This window comes from Lissotriton helveticus, chromosome 4_1 (assembly GCF_964261635.1).
Source record: "Lissotriton helveticus chromosome 4_1, aLisHel1.1, whole genome shotgun sequence".
NCBI classification, from domain to species: domain Eukaryota; kingdom Metazoa; phylum Chordata; class Amphibia; order Caudata; family Salamandridae; genus Lissotriton; species Lissotriton helveticus.
Window position 1 is genome coordinate 1,494,536,909 of NC_136063.1, and position 19,172 is coordinate 1,494,556,080.

Consider the following 19,172-nt stretch of genomic DNA (forward strand, 5'->3'; position numbering starts at 1 on the left):
TGGCTTCCTATTACATTATATTTAGATAAATGTGCACTTCGTTCTTTCCGCCCTAGACCTGCGCAGCAGGAAGTACCTAAACCTCCTTGATACCCTTCACATTACTTTCTATTTAACCACTCTATTTTACTGCATAGCCATATTTGCATTCTATTACATTACCTATTTATTGCACCCTTTATTTTTATGCTTTTTTCAAAATGATTTACCTTTATATTCTGCATGATGTATTGATTTTGTTGCATTGCATTGCTATCCTTTTTATTATTCCACCACTGTAAGTTTTTATTTCCCTTCCCCCCATTCCCCTCTTATTATTTCTCCACCATTGCTCCCTTATTAGTTTTGTCCCTGATTTGTATTATTCCCATGCTTTTCTTTAATAAACTTGATTTTGAACTGAAAAAAAGGGATTTGCTCAGATTCATAGGACGTTGAGCGTCCATGCTGAGTCTCGAAACCCGTTTCCCAGGCTCGAGTTGACAGCTAGAGCCGTTAGGCCACATCCTCTCGCCTCTCTGAGTAGTTGGCATTCAAAGAGGGGAATTACTTAAGGTGAAAATGAAGGTTCTCAAAAGATATCAGTATTTCTACTTTTTCTTTGAAATAAAAAAATAAAAGAATCCATAATTTGTGAACATTAAAAAGTGATTTAATCAGGTAATGAACTCAAGAAAATGTATTCAGAACGAACCTCTATTGTTTTTATGCAATTTGCTCCAAAAAGTCTAAAATGTTTAGGTAATGTACAAAGATTGTATCAGTAAATCTGAAATAAATGTGGACATTGTCTATGTCATGTTCTGCAAATGGAATCGACTCCTGGCTCAAAAGGGCCCTCAGACTGTGCACCACTCCTTGACATCTTTGTTTCAACTCATTAAAAGTGTTCTGAGGAGGCAGAAAGGAGACATGCTGTGCCGCACAAATCCCTAAATTAAAAACAGAATGCAAATATGACGTTACCTGTGAGCCCCTGTGCTCCCTGAATCCCCTGTAGGCCAGGATACCCCTGCCTCCCTGGTCTTCCTGGGTAACCTGGCAGGCCTCTGTCACCTGGCAGTCCTCTGTCACCTGGAGTGCCAGGCAAGCCTTGTTTTTCTTCACATGATGGGCAGCCGGCCTTGAGATTCTGAAGAAAGGAAGGCAGCTGGTCTGCAAAAAGAAACATGATAGATGTATTCTGACTCCATCCTTTCAGCCTAGTCTATCAGTCTTATGTTTGTATGAATTTTTTAATGTTTATACCCACCAATTCACGCCCATCTTGATGAAGGGAAAAATTAGTAGAGCCAGGCTTATCAAACATTTACGCAGCACAGTGCAGCGCTGCAAGCCACCTTGCTGTGCTGCGCTGCATGAAAGGCCATGAATGAGCCGAAGTTAACGTTATACAGCGCATTTCTGTCCTTTCCTTGCGCTGGCACACAAACTGCAGCTAGCACCAAAGCAGGCACCTTTGTACCGTGGTGCAAGGGTGCCTGCGTTGCAGACAGGATTGTTTTGGTGTAGGAAGGGTACCTTCCTGCACAAAAGCCATCCTCAGAGCCATTTTCCTCTTTCATGTGTGCTGCAGAATTTAGTTTTGTCAGAAGGCAGTGATTTAGGCCTCAGGGTGGCGGGAAGGGAAAGGGCTAGTTTTAGGTGCAGGACGGGGTCGGTTTTAGTGCCCAGGGTGGGGTAGTTTTAAGGGTGGGTCAGTTTTAGGACTCAGGGCAGTTAGTTAGGGTGGGGTAGTTTTTGTGCCGGATTTTAGGGTTCAGGGCTGGGGGGACAGGTTCGTTTTTTGGTGGGGGCAGGATTTTAGGGCTCAGTGTGTGACGTGTTCGGGTTAGTTTTTTGGGGCAGGGACCAAGTTTAGCTCTTAGTTTGAGGGATAATCGTAGTTTTAAGGGCTGGGGCATGATGGATTACAGGGCTGGGGTATCGGGTGTTAGGGCGCAATGCAGGTGGGTGGGATTTGCAATTTGCCATGCATATCCTTTTAACAATCATGCCAGAATTCGAAGTAAAGGCATGCATGATAAAGACGTGGTGTAGTTCATACCGCGTTGTTAAAACATGCGTGGTTTAGGCATGCATGGTGTATCATACAACTGTACAAACACCCACACTCCACCCATGGAATGCCTCTGTGGACCACAGTAATGTAACACCGCGATTTGTGCTGCGTTGTGTTAATCTAGATTCATCAAGCTACGCAAGGTGGCCTTGCATGGTTTGATAAATCTTATTTAGTAGTTGTGTCGCCATGACACCCCATGGGGTCGCACAAGGGCGATGCAACTGCTTGATAAGTCTGCCTCTATATTTGTTGTGCTATGTAGCGCCAATCCACACACCCGATACATCGTTGTAATCGTCAGGGTGTGCAGATGGACATAGGCTATATAAACGTAATAAATATACGCTATTTCAAAAATTTACCGGGAAAAAAGTAGTCCCTTGGAAGAAGCGCCGGCCGCGACGTACGTGCCCGACGTGAGGAGCGCGGGGAGGAGCGGCGTCCAGGAGCGCGAGGAGGAGCGGCGGACATGGCGTGGGGAGAAGCGGCGGACAGGCGGTGAGGAGCGGCGGACCGGCGGGGAGGAGCAGTGAGCGGCGGATGAGGAAGCAAACGGAGCATTACAAAAGTGAGCCAAACGGTGCATTACTGGAGGAGAAAGTTACATGTGCAGGTTACAAAAGCGTACATCGTGAGCAAGAGGAAGCAAACTGAGCATTACAAAAGTTTGCCAAACGGTGCAATACAGGAGGAAGACGTTACGTGTGCAGGTTACAAAAGCGTAGAAAGTAAACATAGAGGTATAGGAGGAAAAAGTGACGTGTGCAGGTAGCAAAAGGAAGCAAACTGAGCATTAAAAAAGTGAGCCAAACGGTGCATTACAGGAGGAAAAAGTTACGTGTGCAGGTTACAAAAGCGTACAAAGTAAACATAGAGGTATAATACTGCAATATATAGAGGAAGGCTCTGGGGGACCCACGGACAACGTCGGGGCGGGTGGGGGCCCTGAAGCCTAATTGCTCCCGGACAACGTTGGGACGGGCTGCTAGTACATTTATAAGTGTATGATTAAAGTTCAATATAAATGAAAGGCACTCAACTATAAAAGTACTCTGTACTGTTTGGGAGATACCAGGATGTTTTTGTGACTTTGACAAGCGGTAGGAAAGCACAATAGAAATGCTACAATACAATGCAACAATATAAGAGAGAATCAGCAGTGCATTTCTGACATGGCCCATGTGTCTACAAATACCCCTCAAGCGGGTGGCAACATAAAAAAAAAATACAGCAAAGTTTCTTTGCTGTGGTATATTTGCAGGTTAATACTGTGAGAAAACTACTTTGTTCCAGCTGACGGGAGCTGCAATTGGCTATGTTGTCCCTTGCCACGGTCTCCTGCAGTTGCCTGTGCTGGAAGTAAAAGTGTCTCTCAGTTACCCTGTCTCAAAATCTTTAGCGACACACGAGTCCCATGATGTACAGAATCAAAAGCCAAGCAAGCCAGCTGTCCAGGCACAACACACGACTAGATAGGCCTGAACTTGCTGACAGGGAACAGTTCTAAGACAATTCGAATAGTCTTCGCTTAGGCGACAGTGAGCACATCTTACAAAGTTTGGCACTACAGCCTCCCATTGGATAACCACAGTTCAAGCAAATATGAACAGCTCAAACAGCAAGAAAATATATCAATCCAGTCTTCCTGCATGTAGTCGCGAAAGTCTGACTCTGCTTCAGTGTAAGGCTCTCTGAGTGCTCCCTTGTTACAGAGACTAAGAATTCAAAAATCAGAGATGCCAAGGTCAGTCTTTCAGCCTGCAGGTGACTGATCTCTGGAGCAAACTCCAACTGTATCTCAGATTGCTAAACAATGACCAGGGCTGTTTGCACAATGGAAAAAGAACAATTGATGGATGGAAAGCTGAATAATGTCAAATATTCACCCCCAGGGACTAACTCCATTGTGTTTGCTCACCACACTACCCCAGTTTGGAACTAGCCATTTGCAAATCAGTCTTGACCCATCTCCCTATGGGAACAGTCCATCCTGAACTGCCAAGCCAGGTGCTTCCTGGACCAGAAACAAGCATTCTGGGACCGGTTTCAGGCTTTCAGCCCTCATCAGCCAGGCTAGCTTAAATCCAGTGGCATGGCAAGCATGGGATCCACGTCTGGGCATCCACATGCCACTTGGGGTGACAAATGCAAAAAGAACAATTGATGGACTAAATGCTGAACAATGTCAAACACTCACCCCGTACAGAGATTTGAGCCTAAATCCATTGTTTTTGGCTCACCACCCCAAACCTGTTTGGACCCAGCCATATACAAATCCGTCTTGACCTTGCTCTCATGGGGATAAAATGAAAGAGAATAACAAAGAAGAACAAGTAAAGAGGCATGTTGAAAGGAACAGAGATAAGTAATCCAGGAAAAGAGAGGTGTTCAATAACGTGCCTATGAGTGCACTTACTCTGCAGAATGTTGGTGCACAGCTTTATAATGTGGTCTTCTGTTAATGATTTTCCCTAAATGGAAAAAAAACAAATACAGATGAAGCGCCTCCCACATTCCATCAATTACATTTTAGTACACCCAAGCAGAACATTGTGTATTTGTTGGCACTGCAGGAAAAAAGTTGCTAGATTTCTTACAAGCTAGAACAAGCATTTTTTTACCCACCAAGGAGTTGATGAAAATTTGAGTAACCTGAGGAAGATTCTAAAAAAAATCAGGTTTTTATTAAATAAAGTCTTGCTCATTCCTAACCCTGGGCCATCATTTGAAGGCAAACACGACCCTTTTTGCCTAACTTGACATTTTTAACAAAACATTCCTGTATATCTTTTACTGATAAAAAGTTAGTCAATCTAATGATCGTATTGAAAAACTGCTCTACATAGGCATTGTCAGAAAATGATGGGAGAACACTACTCTTGTTCTCTTATATCTAAAGTGTATCCTTATGATGAAGAGACAACAAAATCAGAGGAGTTTGGAACAGGAATAAAACATACACCCCTCGGAACCCTGAGCCCTGTAAGTCAGTTCATGAAGACATTGGCTGCTTGGTAAGGTAGTGCTTATTTTAGGTGGAAAAGGGCAACTTGCCTAAATAGAATTTGATTGGCCCGTTAGTACTCGGGCCAGACTGCAGCAGGCTGAAAAGCTCACTGAAAGTTTTACGAGGTCACTTAGACTTTAGCAGGGGGCTAACCTGGCTCTACTTGGGGTGCCACATTGTTTTCCTCTCTGAAGAATGGTAGGGCCACCTTCAAGCTGCAGAACACCCTCCATCATTGACTCTCCGTAGATTCAATGTCTAAGCGAACCACCATCCTACAGTAGCACTGACAGTGCAGAGTGCACCAGGCTCTTATTTATTTTTTAAAGATAGGTGCCAGGCCAAATGTTTTGCTCAGAAGCCCACAGCCAGTGCTACAGAATGATGGCGACACAAATACCAATCCTCCATAGTTTGATTCCTCCTCATGTCTCATTTAATTCACCACCAGACTCTCCCTGCTCTTTTTTTCTCACTTTTCAGGTTATTGCTTTCTCCCTTTGTTAGGTTCTTATTCCATCTTTCTCTTCTTCTTCTTTCTCCCTTGGGTGGTTTTCCCCTCTTGCTCAGAGCCAAAATCTGATGAGAAAGAATAATTGCTGGTCCCCCAAAATGAGTGCCAGTGTGAGCCACCTATAAACATCGGCTCAAATTAATTACTGTCTGCAGGCATGGGTTGATGTGATGTTAGCTGGCTAGGGGGCACATTGTTTCCAATGGAAACTGCATGATGGCAACCCTCTCTGCCCTGGGACATGGAAAATTAGCTTGTGGCTGGCATCCCAGTCGCTCATCTGTGTTTATTTTAAAACTTTAGGTACTCTAGCTTCGTTCTATGTTAAAAGGATGGTTACTCTACAAAGCAAAATTGTGCGATGCTCACCACATCACTGTAACTGATATTGATATTGCTGAAGATTCTTTAGAAACAGCACATATTTTTCATTTGGCTGTAAGTGTGCCCTTGATATTGTAGATAATGAGTGCCACTCATTGCGAAAGAGGGAAAGGCAAAACGGGGCCGTGCTTTAACTCTGTCTGCAGCCCTTGCCCCTCTCTCCACCACAGCTTTGCTGCAGGGCTGTCTTAACAGCATTATAGGCCCCCGGACAAAGCAGTGCACTGGGCCCTGCCTACACAACCACTCAGAGGAATAAAAATGTTTAACAGAAAATTTGTGTTGAATTCTGGTCTGCATGGGGCCCCTATGCTCGTGGGGGCCTTGGGCAACTGACCAGCTTGCCCATGCATTAAGACTGCAGTGCTTTGCTGGTCCTGGATGTACAATCCTCACCTGGTAAATCTGGATCACATGTTTCCGGACCTGATCATTTCAGGTCCGAGTTGGGTGAAGTGGTATTCCCTGAGAGAAGAATGCTCCAGGCAGCTCAGAATGAGGGCTTAATGGGAGGATGAGGAGGAATGCAAATGATTTGTCATAGATCTGGGTGCCAATGACATCTAGCCCAGAACATGGCAATGAGAGTCACTCGTCCTCTTTAGAAGTAGAATGGGTTGACAAGCATGACGAGATGCTTGCCTTTGGGCCAAAAAGGTATAAGCTTGAAGTTCCCCACTAATGTAAAAATCTCCTGTGTCAACTTTCAGCCATGAGGGGAAAATAACAGACTGCTTAGAAAGTCAGTTCTATTGTCATCCTTTGCCAGAAAAGCTGCAGACCAGTTCCACAGGCTATTATCCAGCCCCACAATTCCGTTGTGTCTCTACCCAGCTGTATGGAGCCGACTCCACACTTCATGGTCACATGAAACATTGCAGTTGAATTGTTTGCGAGGACGTGAACTTCACTCCCCTTCATTGGCTTTTAAATCTGGTAAGAAAACCTTGAGGACCAGAGAGATCTGTCTTACACAAGACAGAGACCATGACAACAGGTTTGCATAGCTACAACAAACAATTACATTAATACAGAGTTAATATTACACTCATAAATAGCACCAATAAAAATGATGGCAGTATGTGCAATCTACACCCACAAAAACTATATTATATTGAATATGTGAATCAGGATCACTTATTTGTGGAATCAGGGGCCGCATTACCGGAGTGCCCCAGGGGCGCAATTCGAAATTTCCACCTGCTTTGTTTGACCCCAGCGGCACTTTGGTGTCACAGAAGGGGCCGAAGACGCTTAGGCGTCCTCTACTGTAATACCAATAGTGCAGGCGCACATAAAGTGCCAGAGCTACCATCAGAGGGCGTTACCTCATTTGCATGGGGGTGTGGCCCCATGCAATTGAGGGAATACCTTTGCCTCTGCGCCTGCGCCTTATTACAGATGCAGGCACAGAGGCAAAGAAGCTGTCAGGAGGCACACCTACAGTGCACCACCCAGGTCCTATGGAATCCCCCCACCTGACATCTCCACGCAGGCTGGTGTTTTGATCCCTAGTAATCAGCAGCTAATAGAAACTGACTGTCTTCTAGAATTGTGACAATGCATGCTTAAATTTCATAGTAAACTGTAATAATACATACAGGCTTTCCTGGGAATCCCGGCAGCCCCGGTCTTCCTTGCGGTCCTTCTCCTCCTACAAAACCGCGCGGCCCCGGAGGGCCGATGAAGCCAGTTTCTCCTTTTTTCCCCTCTGCTCCTGTTTCTCCTGTGTCGCCAGAATCACCTTTCTGGAATATAATACATAGTTGAGAATAGAAGATTAAATTCACTAAAATGCGCTTTTCGTGTTCAGAATCGGTAAAATAAAAATCTCAATGGCAAATGATTGCCTTCATATTGATAAGAATGAATATGGCTGGAAATCTTACCATGAGGTCAATTTTCACTTCTTGTTAACAAGTTCTCACCTTTGATTTATTTAATAACACAAACGCCAGAACACATCAGTGGCATAGGACGGGGTTATCAATTTGTAATTTATGTGATCAAATTTTTCATCTTGTAACCCAAGTTTGACAAGTTTACCTCTAATGTCAGAATTGCTAATCTGTAGATTTGTAGACCGTGCCAACATGTCTCTAGTGTTAGTTATGGTCGTTCATGCATTCATTTGATTAGGACTTCTAGTGAGATCAACAATTAGTGTAATATAGCACATAAATACACCTGAAAAAAAAACATCGATACAGTAAAAAAAGTTTCAGAAATGAGTTAAAAAAAATCATTATGACAGACACACTCTTCTTGTGGAAAAAGATTTAGATTAATCAAAACGTCCCAATTTGTTACATTACATTTAAAATATAAAGAAAATAAATAGTGAATGCGAGGTTGTGCACTTGACGAATAAATTAATAAAACCTGATTTATGTCTTGGATCCCACCTTTACACAGGTTACAGAGACCAGTCTCATCTTTTGATGAAGTCCTGTGGCTTTTATAAGCTTTCAGAAGTAGTATGTCTAACCTGAATGCTAAGATGACCGCCTAGCTCCATGATCACATTAAAAGGAAAGATACTGTTGAGGACAACCTTATTTAGTAAACAGGAAAAACTTCAATGACTTACAATAGTTACTATCCTCCATAAAACCAAATCTTTACAAGCGTTTTTATTAAAAACAAATGCTTACGTTCCCTAGGAGGCTATGCATGCAGGTATTCTGACTTACAATTACATATTTCCAGGACAAACCTAACATTTCTAGTAAATGTGGAATTCGAACTAGAAGTTACAACATACTCTTGTTTTAACAGATCTCTGACTGTACCTTCCGAAGCATGTAACAAACTGTAGGTCCAACGTACAATGCTAGCCATAGCAAATGTGACAGAACAAATGAATGCTAATTTTAGACATAATGCCTGGACTGGAATTGGTTAGCTAACAGTTGTAATTATACACTGGGCCTTCCCTTCGTACTGGTGTAGAGAAGACCATTTCTCAATAGGGACGTGTTCTAATGTGTAAGGGAGCATGGGAGGAATCTTGACTTTAAAAACTTCCCAAAACAAAAATTAAAGCGTCTCCTGCTGGAGACTACATAACATTTATTTAAAACACTACTAACCTGTGCTAGAGCCCTACTACCTAAAAGAGAAAAGTGGAATTTGCTATCCAAATTTTGGGAAAACACCCTTCCAAGGTAAGTGTATGCTTTTACTATTTCAACATTGTTTCCACTGACTTTCCAGGAATAAGGACGACATGATTTTCTACCCTTAAAAACTAGAACTTTTGTTTTAGATATAATCATATTTAAGGAATGCTGCTTACCATAGCTATTCAAGGTACTCAAATTTCGTTGCAATCCAAGTGGGGTTAAATCAAATAAAACCACGCTGTGAATGTACATCAGTACATGAAGATAATAGGCAGCACAGTGTGAGGGGACGTTTTTATATCCAAGAATAGGGCAGGTAGGTCATGTAAGTAAACGGAGAAGAGAAAAGGAGCCAGGAAACATCCCTGTTTTCATCCATTCTCAGTACAGATTTTAGCGGTGAGCAATGATTAATTTGAGCCAATGGTTTCCCATGCTCAGCACTGACATTTAATCATCAACAACGGTGCTTGAGCACCAGTTAAGGATGGATTAATTTTTGGTGGGCACGGAGAGATTAAGTGATTTGCCCAGAATCACATGATTTTAAGCCGATGCCGAGGCTCAAACCTAGTTCCCCAGCTCCAAAGCCAGCAACTCTGGCCATTAAGCCACATCAAAAACAACAATAGAGGAAGTGTAGCGGTGGTGATAGAATCACCCTCCTTACTGATCTATTCAAACAATGGGATTCTATCAATGTGTATAAGTGAATAAACTTAATCCTGGTGATGGTGGGTCTAAAGGTGAGTCAAGTCGGAGTGGCACAAGGGTAGGAATAAGGCATTGCTCCAAGAAGCGGATATTACACCGCGGAGAATACCCTTTGTTCTGCCAGCTCATGAGGCACGCTAACAGTGTCTAATCAAGACCACATCCGGTCAGATTTTTCAACGCTTCCACTGGGGCCCACTCAAGCCCGGAAGCCTAACTAGGTAGCTGATTTTTGCTACTCCGTTATAGGACTATAGGCATATACCTTTTAGACTATCAAATTGAGTTTTACCTTTTTGTAGGGACCATCAGAGGTCCTGATGAGTAAGTAGTGGGGAACTACTTACGAAACATGTCGACCAGGAAGCAAGCAATTTGCTCTACCTTCACAAAACCCCTTTTTAACGTTCCCAGCTAGAGAACCTAATAAATTCTATTTTTCTACTAGCCAGGGAATTTTAAATTTTTAGCATTCACTTCAATAGGTCCCTACACTTCACTGGAATCCACTGCACCACACATAGCCTATCGTCACAACTATCAGTGCTCCCACGTAGTTCGTAGCACGCCCCGCCCCGTAGAGGGACGGGAAGACCCCGATGATGTAGCATGACACTAAGGGGCTTCTTAGTGTGTGAGGGGTATTTTAAAAGCACATAAGTGTCCTCGTCTTGTCATCACGAGAAAGAGCCATACCTCACCTTTAGACCCACCATCACCAGGAATTAAGTTTATTCACTTATACACATTGATAGAATCCCATTGTTTGAATACATTAAGCCACATCCCCTCCCCACTTGTAGGGTTTGTTGGTTCTACCAGGAGACAGGAGGCTGGTTAAAGCTGTCCTCTGACAAGAGGACCAGCATTTTTTTTTAACAATTAACCACTGCACTTGAGCCCTTTTTTCCTGCACATCAGCACTCTACACCATGTTGAGGAGTGGAGTGCTATTATCACACTCAGTAAATTTGGTGAAACTCCCAGCCCCAGAAGTTGTTTCCCAAGAGTAGTCCTGTCTACTTTATTGAAGGCAGTGGAAAAGTCTATAAATCCAGTATACGGAACGTGTGACTTTCCAACTACATACTTGTCAATTAGAATTTGTGCAATCGCAATATAGTTTGTAACGGAATGTTTAGGACAAAATCCTGCTTGTTCCCATGCAATTATCCTTTGGGCAAAAACCCAATCCTGCAGTCGTTCTGAGATGCAACCCGCAGAGGATTGCCTTGCTGCACCAGGTAGAGCAATTTGACATAAATTGACAGATAGGGAAAGTGAGCCTTACTTATGTGGAGGAATTATGATCAGCCGCGGGCCGTGGAGGGAGTTACGGTGGGGCAGGGAGGCGGGGAGGGGGAGGGGCGGGGTGGAGGGTGCTAAAAACAGGCATATGGATCATTGCAGGTAAGTACACAATTTAATTAATAAAACGAAATTCGTAGTGCGCACTGCATGGCAAAAAGCAATGCTGTGCGCGCTACGAATTTCGTTTTATTAATTAAATTGTGTACTTACCTGCAATGATCCATATGCCTGTTTTTAGCACCCTCCACCCCGCCCCTCCCACTCCCCGCCTCCCTGCCCCACCGTAACTCCCTCCACGGCCCGCGGCTGATTATGATGCTACCTTTCCAGGAATTTGGAACTGGGCCAGTTAAAAAGCAGTTCTTAAAAAGAGGAGTTAAGAATTCCCCCATGTCTCAGGGTCCTTTTTTATACCTTTTACCAGTATTCCGTTGGGGTATATAAATAAAGAAACTCTTGCATGTTTTCTTTTTGCAATCACCATATCTTATGACAGAGGAAAGACCTTTTATAGGATGTGCTTCATGGTCTGAAAAGCAGGTTGATTAATTTCAGTAGTTATATTTCCCTTATAGAGATGTGAAATATACTCTGTCCAGACTGGACCAGGGGTAGAAACTGTAGATGGGGAATCTTTGGTGTTGGTTATGGAAATGTACAAATATTTACATTAACCAGCACTGCAATTCACACATATTAAGAACTTCAGATCAATGCCAATACAATCCAGTGCTGACAGCCCATGAATGTAAGGAAATTGTCAGTTGTAATATACAATATCGGTAGTCTAGGACAGTTGCAATGGGGAGCAATGAAGGAAAGGATGATTACATTTCTGGCTAATAGGAAAAGTATAAAAAGATCTTGGGTTAAATTGCCACATGGTAGCCCTAGCAGATAACAGTACAGAAAAGGGAGAGATAAGGGAACACTCAAAAATTCACATTCATAAAGATAGAGATGGTTCACCATTCACATTAGCTATAAAAAAACATAAGAAGTGTAACACAGCAAGGTGCCTTCTTGTGTGGAAAGTTAGAAAGGAAATTTAAATCAAAGACCTTATTGGTGTGAAAACAGGGGCGTTCCGAATTTACAGGAAACAGTTTAGGCAAATATGTGTTAAATTCTAAGAGAAACAATGGAAGAAGATGCATCTATTGCCAGAACTCTTAAATGCTGCAAATTATCTGAATTAAATGACCAGTATATAAGTAGGCTCTCCTCCCGAACCAAAGCGATCGATCAAGCAATAAAGTTCTCTTAGCCAGGAAGGAACTGTCCCGAGGGTTTGGGTTTGGGATAGATAGCTATAGTTGTTGGAAGCGCCTAAGACAATATATTTAGATCCCTAAAAGAAAACAGAGCTCTTCATACTTCACATTCAAGATATTCAGTTTGAAGTAAAACATATATGCTGTTAAATTACATACCTCTCCTCTTGCTCCCTTAACACCTGCTTCACCCTGAAAATTAAAATGTAATTATTTGAGTTATTTAAATTGTCATTGCTTAAAAACAGACATTTGGGTAACAGGGATATAAATGTATGTTTACCCTCAGTCCTGGGCTTCCAGGACCTCCTACTCCTCCCCTTTCACCCTAAAAGAAACAGAAAAATAAGTTTCAAAATCTTAATACATTTATCGATGGTAAACACACTTTTCCAGAGGAGGTACGTAATACTGTTGCTTGATGACCTAATACCAGTGCTGACCCTCATATTGTAAACATGTGCCTAAACTCTCTGTTTTGTGCAAGTAGCGCCTAAAAGTAAGAGCCACTTTAAAAAAAAAATCAGAATACATACACTTTTTTATATTTCAACAGGGATTACATTCCTTACTAGAATAGTATTCATGATTTTGAAAAGCTCAAGGAATGTTCTTGATAATAAAGTCCTTGCTGTTTAACATCATCCAAGAACTCACCAAGACGTGTACCATCAACCATGAACAAGAACCTTCTTTCCCGTCCTTCCCCTCACATAACCAGACCCAAGTGAGTACATTTGTCGTGCCCGAAAAAAACACGCATTACACCAGCCATTTGACTCTATCTGCACAGCCATTAAAAATATACTCCTAGGCACATAGTAGTCAGCATCACCCACATCACCGGAAGCACTTTGCATCTGTTGGTTGTCCATGCACTAACAACAGCATATAACCCATTTCCCTCTACATAAAGACAAAACACAACACACACAATTCACCTTTTATACAAACCTAGCAAGCATGACACAGCACTTTGTTCCTAAGGAATAAGCAACAACTCCAAGAATATGCCATGCAATATTTCACACTACTTGTATCCTTACAGGACACGTGTACACTTAACAACATAATTCAGAAAACCCAAGTTTTACAGACAAGAAAATCTCCCTCCACTCTTGGAACTGCATATCCTGAGACTAAACTCTAAACAATAAAGTATGAGCACTTAAAAACACTGAAACAATACTTTTCAATAAAGCAACATCCCCTCTAATGGAGATGCATTCAGCACAAAGCAGACACAAGAACATTATAAAAGTCTTTCCATTTGTGAAAAACCATCAAAGCACTGTGACTTCCTGATAGTCCATTCACACATTGAGGATTTAACAGGCAGCAAATTACTAAACTTCTATCACGACAATTATCTTACTGGGGGGTCTAAGGGATAATTTTATAGACCAGCAGGGTGAATATCCCCTGTTAACATGTATACTCAATACAGAACACCCTGGGTCTTATACAAAAGAGAGAGAGAGGAGTGAGTCAACCAGACGAAGCACACACTAGAGTACCAGTCTTCCGAGTGGGAGCGAGACGTCCTTCTACCAAGACCCATCAATCACCCAGTGTGATGTCTCATCATCTGGGTTTAGGTATTATCCCATCAAGGAAAACCGATCTGTAAATTGATCGGAAAAAACCTTGACAGAGAGGAAGACTATGGGTTGACTGGTCACCCTACATAGTACTTGCTCACATCCAGAGACTCACTTAAGGAGGTGAGAGGATCAGGAGGGTATAGGTAGAGAATGTGAAATGTGCAGCGCAAAATAAAGTGAAAGGTGGTGTTCTAAAAATGACTAAGGAGTACTTATAACAATTTTATTCATCAAGTCCCCTTGCCATTATTAAAAAGCAGAGTGCTGACGCTTGTTGTTTCCAAGACGTCAAACAGTATAAAAGGTCGACATGTTTCTGCCCTCGCTAGGATCTAACTGTATCGGGGCATTCTTTAGGACCAAGCTATAGACAAGTACAGCTGCTGCTACAAAAAAAGTGAAAAGTATAATAGTGCAAAAATAATGTTCAAATACACCACCGGTAATGTCCAAATTAAGTGGTTAAGGATACATTAACCGGAACCCATAACAATTGGGTGTCGCCCTCACCTCTACCTGGCACACTACTCAGGGAAGGGGGCCCCGCTCTATCTGTCGGTACCCCGGGCCGTGAGGAGTAGTGACCGGAATTACTAAAGCCTCATAACAGCAATATCATAGTCAGTGCTCTCAGGATGCAGTTCTGTTAATGCAATAATACTTCTGCTGAATCCCGTGTACCACCACAAACACATCAATCTATGGGTACAGACACAGGGAACAAAAGACAAAAAGTTGAGTTTGCTCTGGTCAGAAGATCGCCACTCAAAAACACACTTCGTCCGCACAGTTGTTGGACAACCACGTATGGGATGACACTCACCCATACAAATTAGAGCCACAACTGCATTTGATGGTACTGTAACACATTATGGTTTTACAGTGCAGGGCAGGCATAGGCACCTCACAAACTGGTCAGGGGGATAACAGACAGCATGCATCCACCCCACCTATGATGGGGTGGACTGAGATATTCACAATACTTCACTGGTGCCCCCAGGTGAGTAGATTTTGGCAGGTGGTAGAATCAACCTGTTTTATTGCCCATGTAAGAGGAGCTGGCATTCCTTCTGCAGTCTCCCTCTGTCCACATTGAAGATTAGTATTGTAAAATAATAGCCCCATTTTAGGTCGAGCATTTGAGCCTTCTTGAATATACTTTAGTATATACTTATATGTGTATGTACTTTGTGGTCTCTGGAGATCAGCCCCAGGACTTGTTTGCTTCCGCTTAGGGACTTTTTTCTGTTCAACTGCCTCTATTTAACTGTCTTGATAGTAAACGAAAAGTAGAGGTCAGTAAAATTCCAGAATTGCTTTCTGCTTGTTCAACTGCCTCTATTTAACTGTCTTGATAGAAAACGACCAGTAGAGGTAAGTAAAATACCAGAATTGCTTTCTGCTTTTGGACTTTCACTTTTTAAATATTTCTGGCAATTGTCTTAATTTAACTTTCTTGATAGAAAACGACCAGCAGTGGTCAATAAAATACCAAAATCACTTTAGTATACTTCGAAATAGAGTTAAGCACCATCACAGATCCAGTTTAAAAGCCTGAGCACAGTAGGTAAATCCATCTCTGGAAAAGCACCACCATGAATAAAACAATGCTTCCCATCATAATGCCTAATGAAGGCGCTCAATTAACTGATTAAAATCTGGTCATCAGCTCTCAATGCTGAAGGAAAAAGGTGAATCCGTAACATTCTCATCAATTTTTTTTGGTGCAGACTGTTCCTGGATTACCTAAAATTGGTACTTCCTGTTTGTGCTTCTTAGGCCCTCATTATGATTGTGAGTTACGTGACCTCTTATTTTGGATTTTGATGAAAAAAAGAGTTTCCACCCAACTCAAAGTTGTGAGTCATGCAGCATATCTGAACGTCATTTTACGACATTTTGTAAAATCATGTGATACCGTGTGACAAATCCACCAGGTCAAACCAGATAAAGCATATCCTTAGAAAAAGGGCTGGAATTCACGGATTTTATGAGGGACTAGGTGTTGTAATATAGATTTCCTCACATCATTCCACATCCAGATGTGAAACTTGTAAAAGCCCGAAAAATATATGACAATACATCCTAGTATCTATAATATCGCGTGCGATATTTACACAACTTTTATGAGTCGACTCATAATGGGGGCATGAAGTTGGATGCAGCTGATGCTGCACCACTGTCAGCATGCGTGAAAAAGTAAAACAATGTCCATGAGCAATTTTCGCTTGTGCAGTTTGCTCATGCAGAGACCGGCTTACAATGCTTTTTCTCATGAGGTCGTGTGAATAGATGTGGCCCAGAAAACGTATGTTGTAAATCTTGCCCACAATGTCTCAATTTTTGCAAACATTTTGTTGAACATGTGCGTTTTTGTATTGCCATTGGTTTTTGTTTGTTTTATGTAGCATTTTGCTATATTTCAGTTTATTTGTGAATCTGGAAGCTAAACATATTCTTCAAAAGGTTAAATTAATTTCACAGTTGTTATCTTATTAGCCATATATATTTTTTCTAAATTAGTTTGGTACATTTCTTTTAAATATTTGTAACCTCCAAATACTCATATGCACACTAGGTGGCACTATTGCACAATAAAAGTGTGAACCTATGAGAAAACATGATTCTCATTAAACTACACTTATACTTAACTAACTATAATGTAAATAGTTGACATTCATGCAATAACTTTTTATTTTCTTTATATCTCTATCTGGAGAATATATTTCTATGTGGAGGAACTTCCTTAACCTCATATTTATGCTATTCTTTCAGGCTCGATCATTTTATGTTTAAATTGGCTATAAAACGCCACTGGCGAGAGTTGTGAAAACCCACAAAGCTACTATATTGTGGAAATTCACTCCCTTTCCAATAGTCCTTGTCCTGCTGCTTCACCTCTGTTCGACTCACTGCATGGCCAATATAACAACATGGGCAGCAATACCAATGCAGAAGTCCCACACAAGGGTGTAGCTTCAAGGGTGACTGGGGGGAGGGGTGGTGGGTTGAGGTGTGACACCCTCAAATACATGCATTCTTTGCTTGGTAGTTGGGTCTCTAGAACCTGAGTTAGGTCTGTGTTGGTTTTTATTGACATTAAATGTATTGACTGGTTTACCAAAAAAGCAGTATTGCTGTATCCATAGAAGTAATCATTGAATGGGTGAAATTTATTGCTCTTTGGAATTCCACCAACATTGGCAGTAGTAGGCTTGGAAAGCTGTGCGAGCCTGAGCTTCCAGGCACACTACTGGCAATCAAACACCTCAAAGATGATAGGACAAATGCTGAAAACATTTCTAACCTCTAGAAAACGCTTGTGGTAGCATTCCACCCCATTGTTTTTTCACCCACTGTGCCCCTCTAGACAGAGGCCCTCCTAATGAAAATCAGTACTGGCCCTGTTCCTTATGGGAACAGACCAATCACAATATTGTTCATTGCGCCACTCCATCATGCATCCCATTGCTTTCCTAATTAGGAAATTTGAGATTCCACCCCCCAACTCTCACTGACTCAGCAATGACTCAGCAACTTCCAAGATGTCCGGCGGAACAGATGCCTGAACGGGAGCTCTTGGGCTGCGGCATCAATTCTTTGGAATATCCATCCCTGACCTTCCCCCACCGATGCAACCTTCCATGAGCACCCGTAGACAATAATATTTTTTTTAAACCTTGTATTTTCCGTGATATGACCACTGAAGACCCTGATTTTATATGAAATACAGGGCTTTGGACTATACCATTTCCCGCTGAAAAGCAATATTTCTCTCCATGTTTTCCCATACCTGGCGTGTCACGCAGTTTGGTGCTTACTTTCTCTCCATGTTAAAGAACAGTTTCAGCACCCAGGCTAATGTGCTGCATAGCTAAATACATATAAGGTCCCAAAGGCGAGACCAATTTCATTGCAAATGTTTGTGGTTGTTGTTCCCCATTTTTGCCTATCTTATATTGATGATTTTAAGACTGTGCTTCCCCTTAAAACAGGTGCTGTACATATGAACTCCTTATTTGGCGTATTTAACTTCCAATAAATGTTACCTTTAATGGTGCTTAAGGTTAAATCTCATACCACTACCCTCAACAGAGAGGGATAGGTGCATAGGGATTTAAACTAGTCTGTCACATATCCCCCCGCAATAACTGTCATAAAACAACAAAAGTGATGTGGGAGACCTATTGAATCCCTTTAATGGTAAAATATACTCCATCATTTTGTATGGGGCTTAATCATTGCTTTTTGGATTAAATAGCCAGTTACATATATTATATTTATAAATCCCTCAAAGGCAGCTGGTACTAAGGCAATCTACACCTCAAACTCAAACATGTTTGAAATTTGTTGTCACAACTCTTGCAGACCAACAGGTATGTATGTATGTTTTCAAATTCTTCAAGTCAGAGCAAGGTATATTGAAAAATAAATTGGGCTGTCTATATGAAAATGTGCTTTGTCATTTGTAATACAGGAATATTATACATTTGAAATTGTTAAAATTGTATGCATTTATCAATGCTGCAGTTTAAATCCCAACTAAAAATTGAGGCTAGGGAAATTTCTGAAACATGTAAGGCACATGTGGAAAACGTTATCTAGACTCAAATCTTAATGTCATGCTTTTTTGAGGCTACGGTTGTTGTACGTACACATTCTGAAATGTAATGAAACTTGACGACACGAACAACCTATTAACAGTATACGTTTACTCCATGTAAGACCTTAGACGATACTGAGCATATAATCTACTGTTCACCTGCTCGTTACCATGCAAGAGTTAAATATCTAAAACTAATGCTTAGTTAGGTGGGTATTAAAAAAGTGAATCAGACACTGGAACTATGTTTTCAAGAGGGACTGAAATCTAATAATATTAGTACCTTTGTAAAGTTTATATAACCAGGAGGGACAAAACTAAGTTAAATGATCATGCAATAAGATTATTTAACATTGTTTAAAAGCTGAGATTAATATTGTTCTACATTCTATAATCTTAGGGCCGATAATCTGGACTTTCTTTTACTATTTTAATTTATAATGCGTTATTTAAGCGGTTTATTTTTTTTATTTTTTATTTTTTTTATTTTTATCGCAGAATCAAAAAAGGAATTTCAGCATACAATCAGAAGTTCCGTTAGTCAGGTAGTCGGTATGAAAGAAAACAAGGA

The 19,172-nt window shown here is 41.5% G+C and overlaps 1 protein-coding gene across 1 annotated transcript in view; it reads right to left on the bottom strand.

Annotated features, from left to right (window-relative positions):
• LOC144828174 (uncharacterized) overlaps window positions 1-19,172 on the bottom strand; it is a 418,953-nt gene that overhangs the window by 51,956 nt on the left and 347,825 nt on the right. Inside the window, exons 24-28 of the mRNA XM_078686271.1 lie at window positions 12,678-12,722; window positions 12,554-12,586; window positions 7,572-7,718; window positions 4,482-4,536; window positions 967-1,155 (exon numbers count right to left, since the gene is read on the bottom strand). Coding sequence (XP_078542397.1) covers window positions 967-1,155; window positions 4,482-4,536; window positions 7,572-7,718; window positions 12,554-12,586; window positions 12,678-12,722 — 469 coding nt within the window. The remainder of the gene's footprint in view (window positions 1-966; window positions 1,156-4,481; window positions 4,537-7,571; window positions 7,719-12,553; window positions 12,587-12,677; window positions 12,723-19,172) is intronic.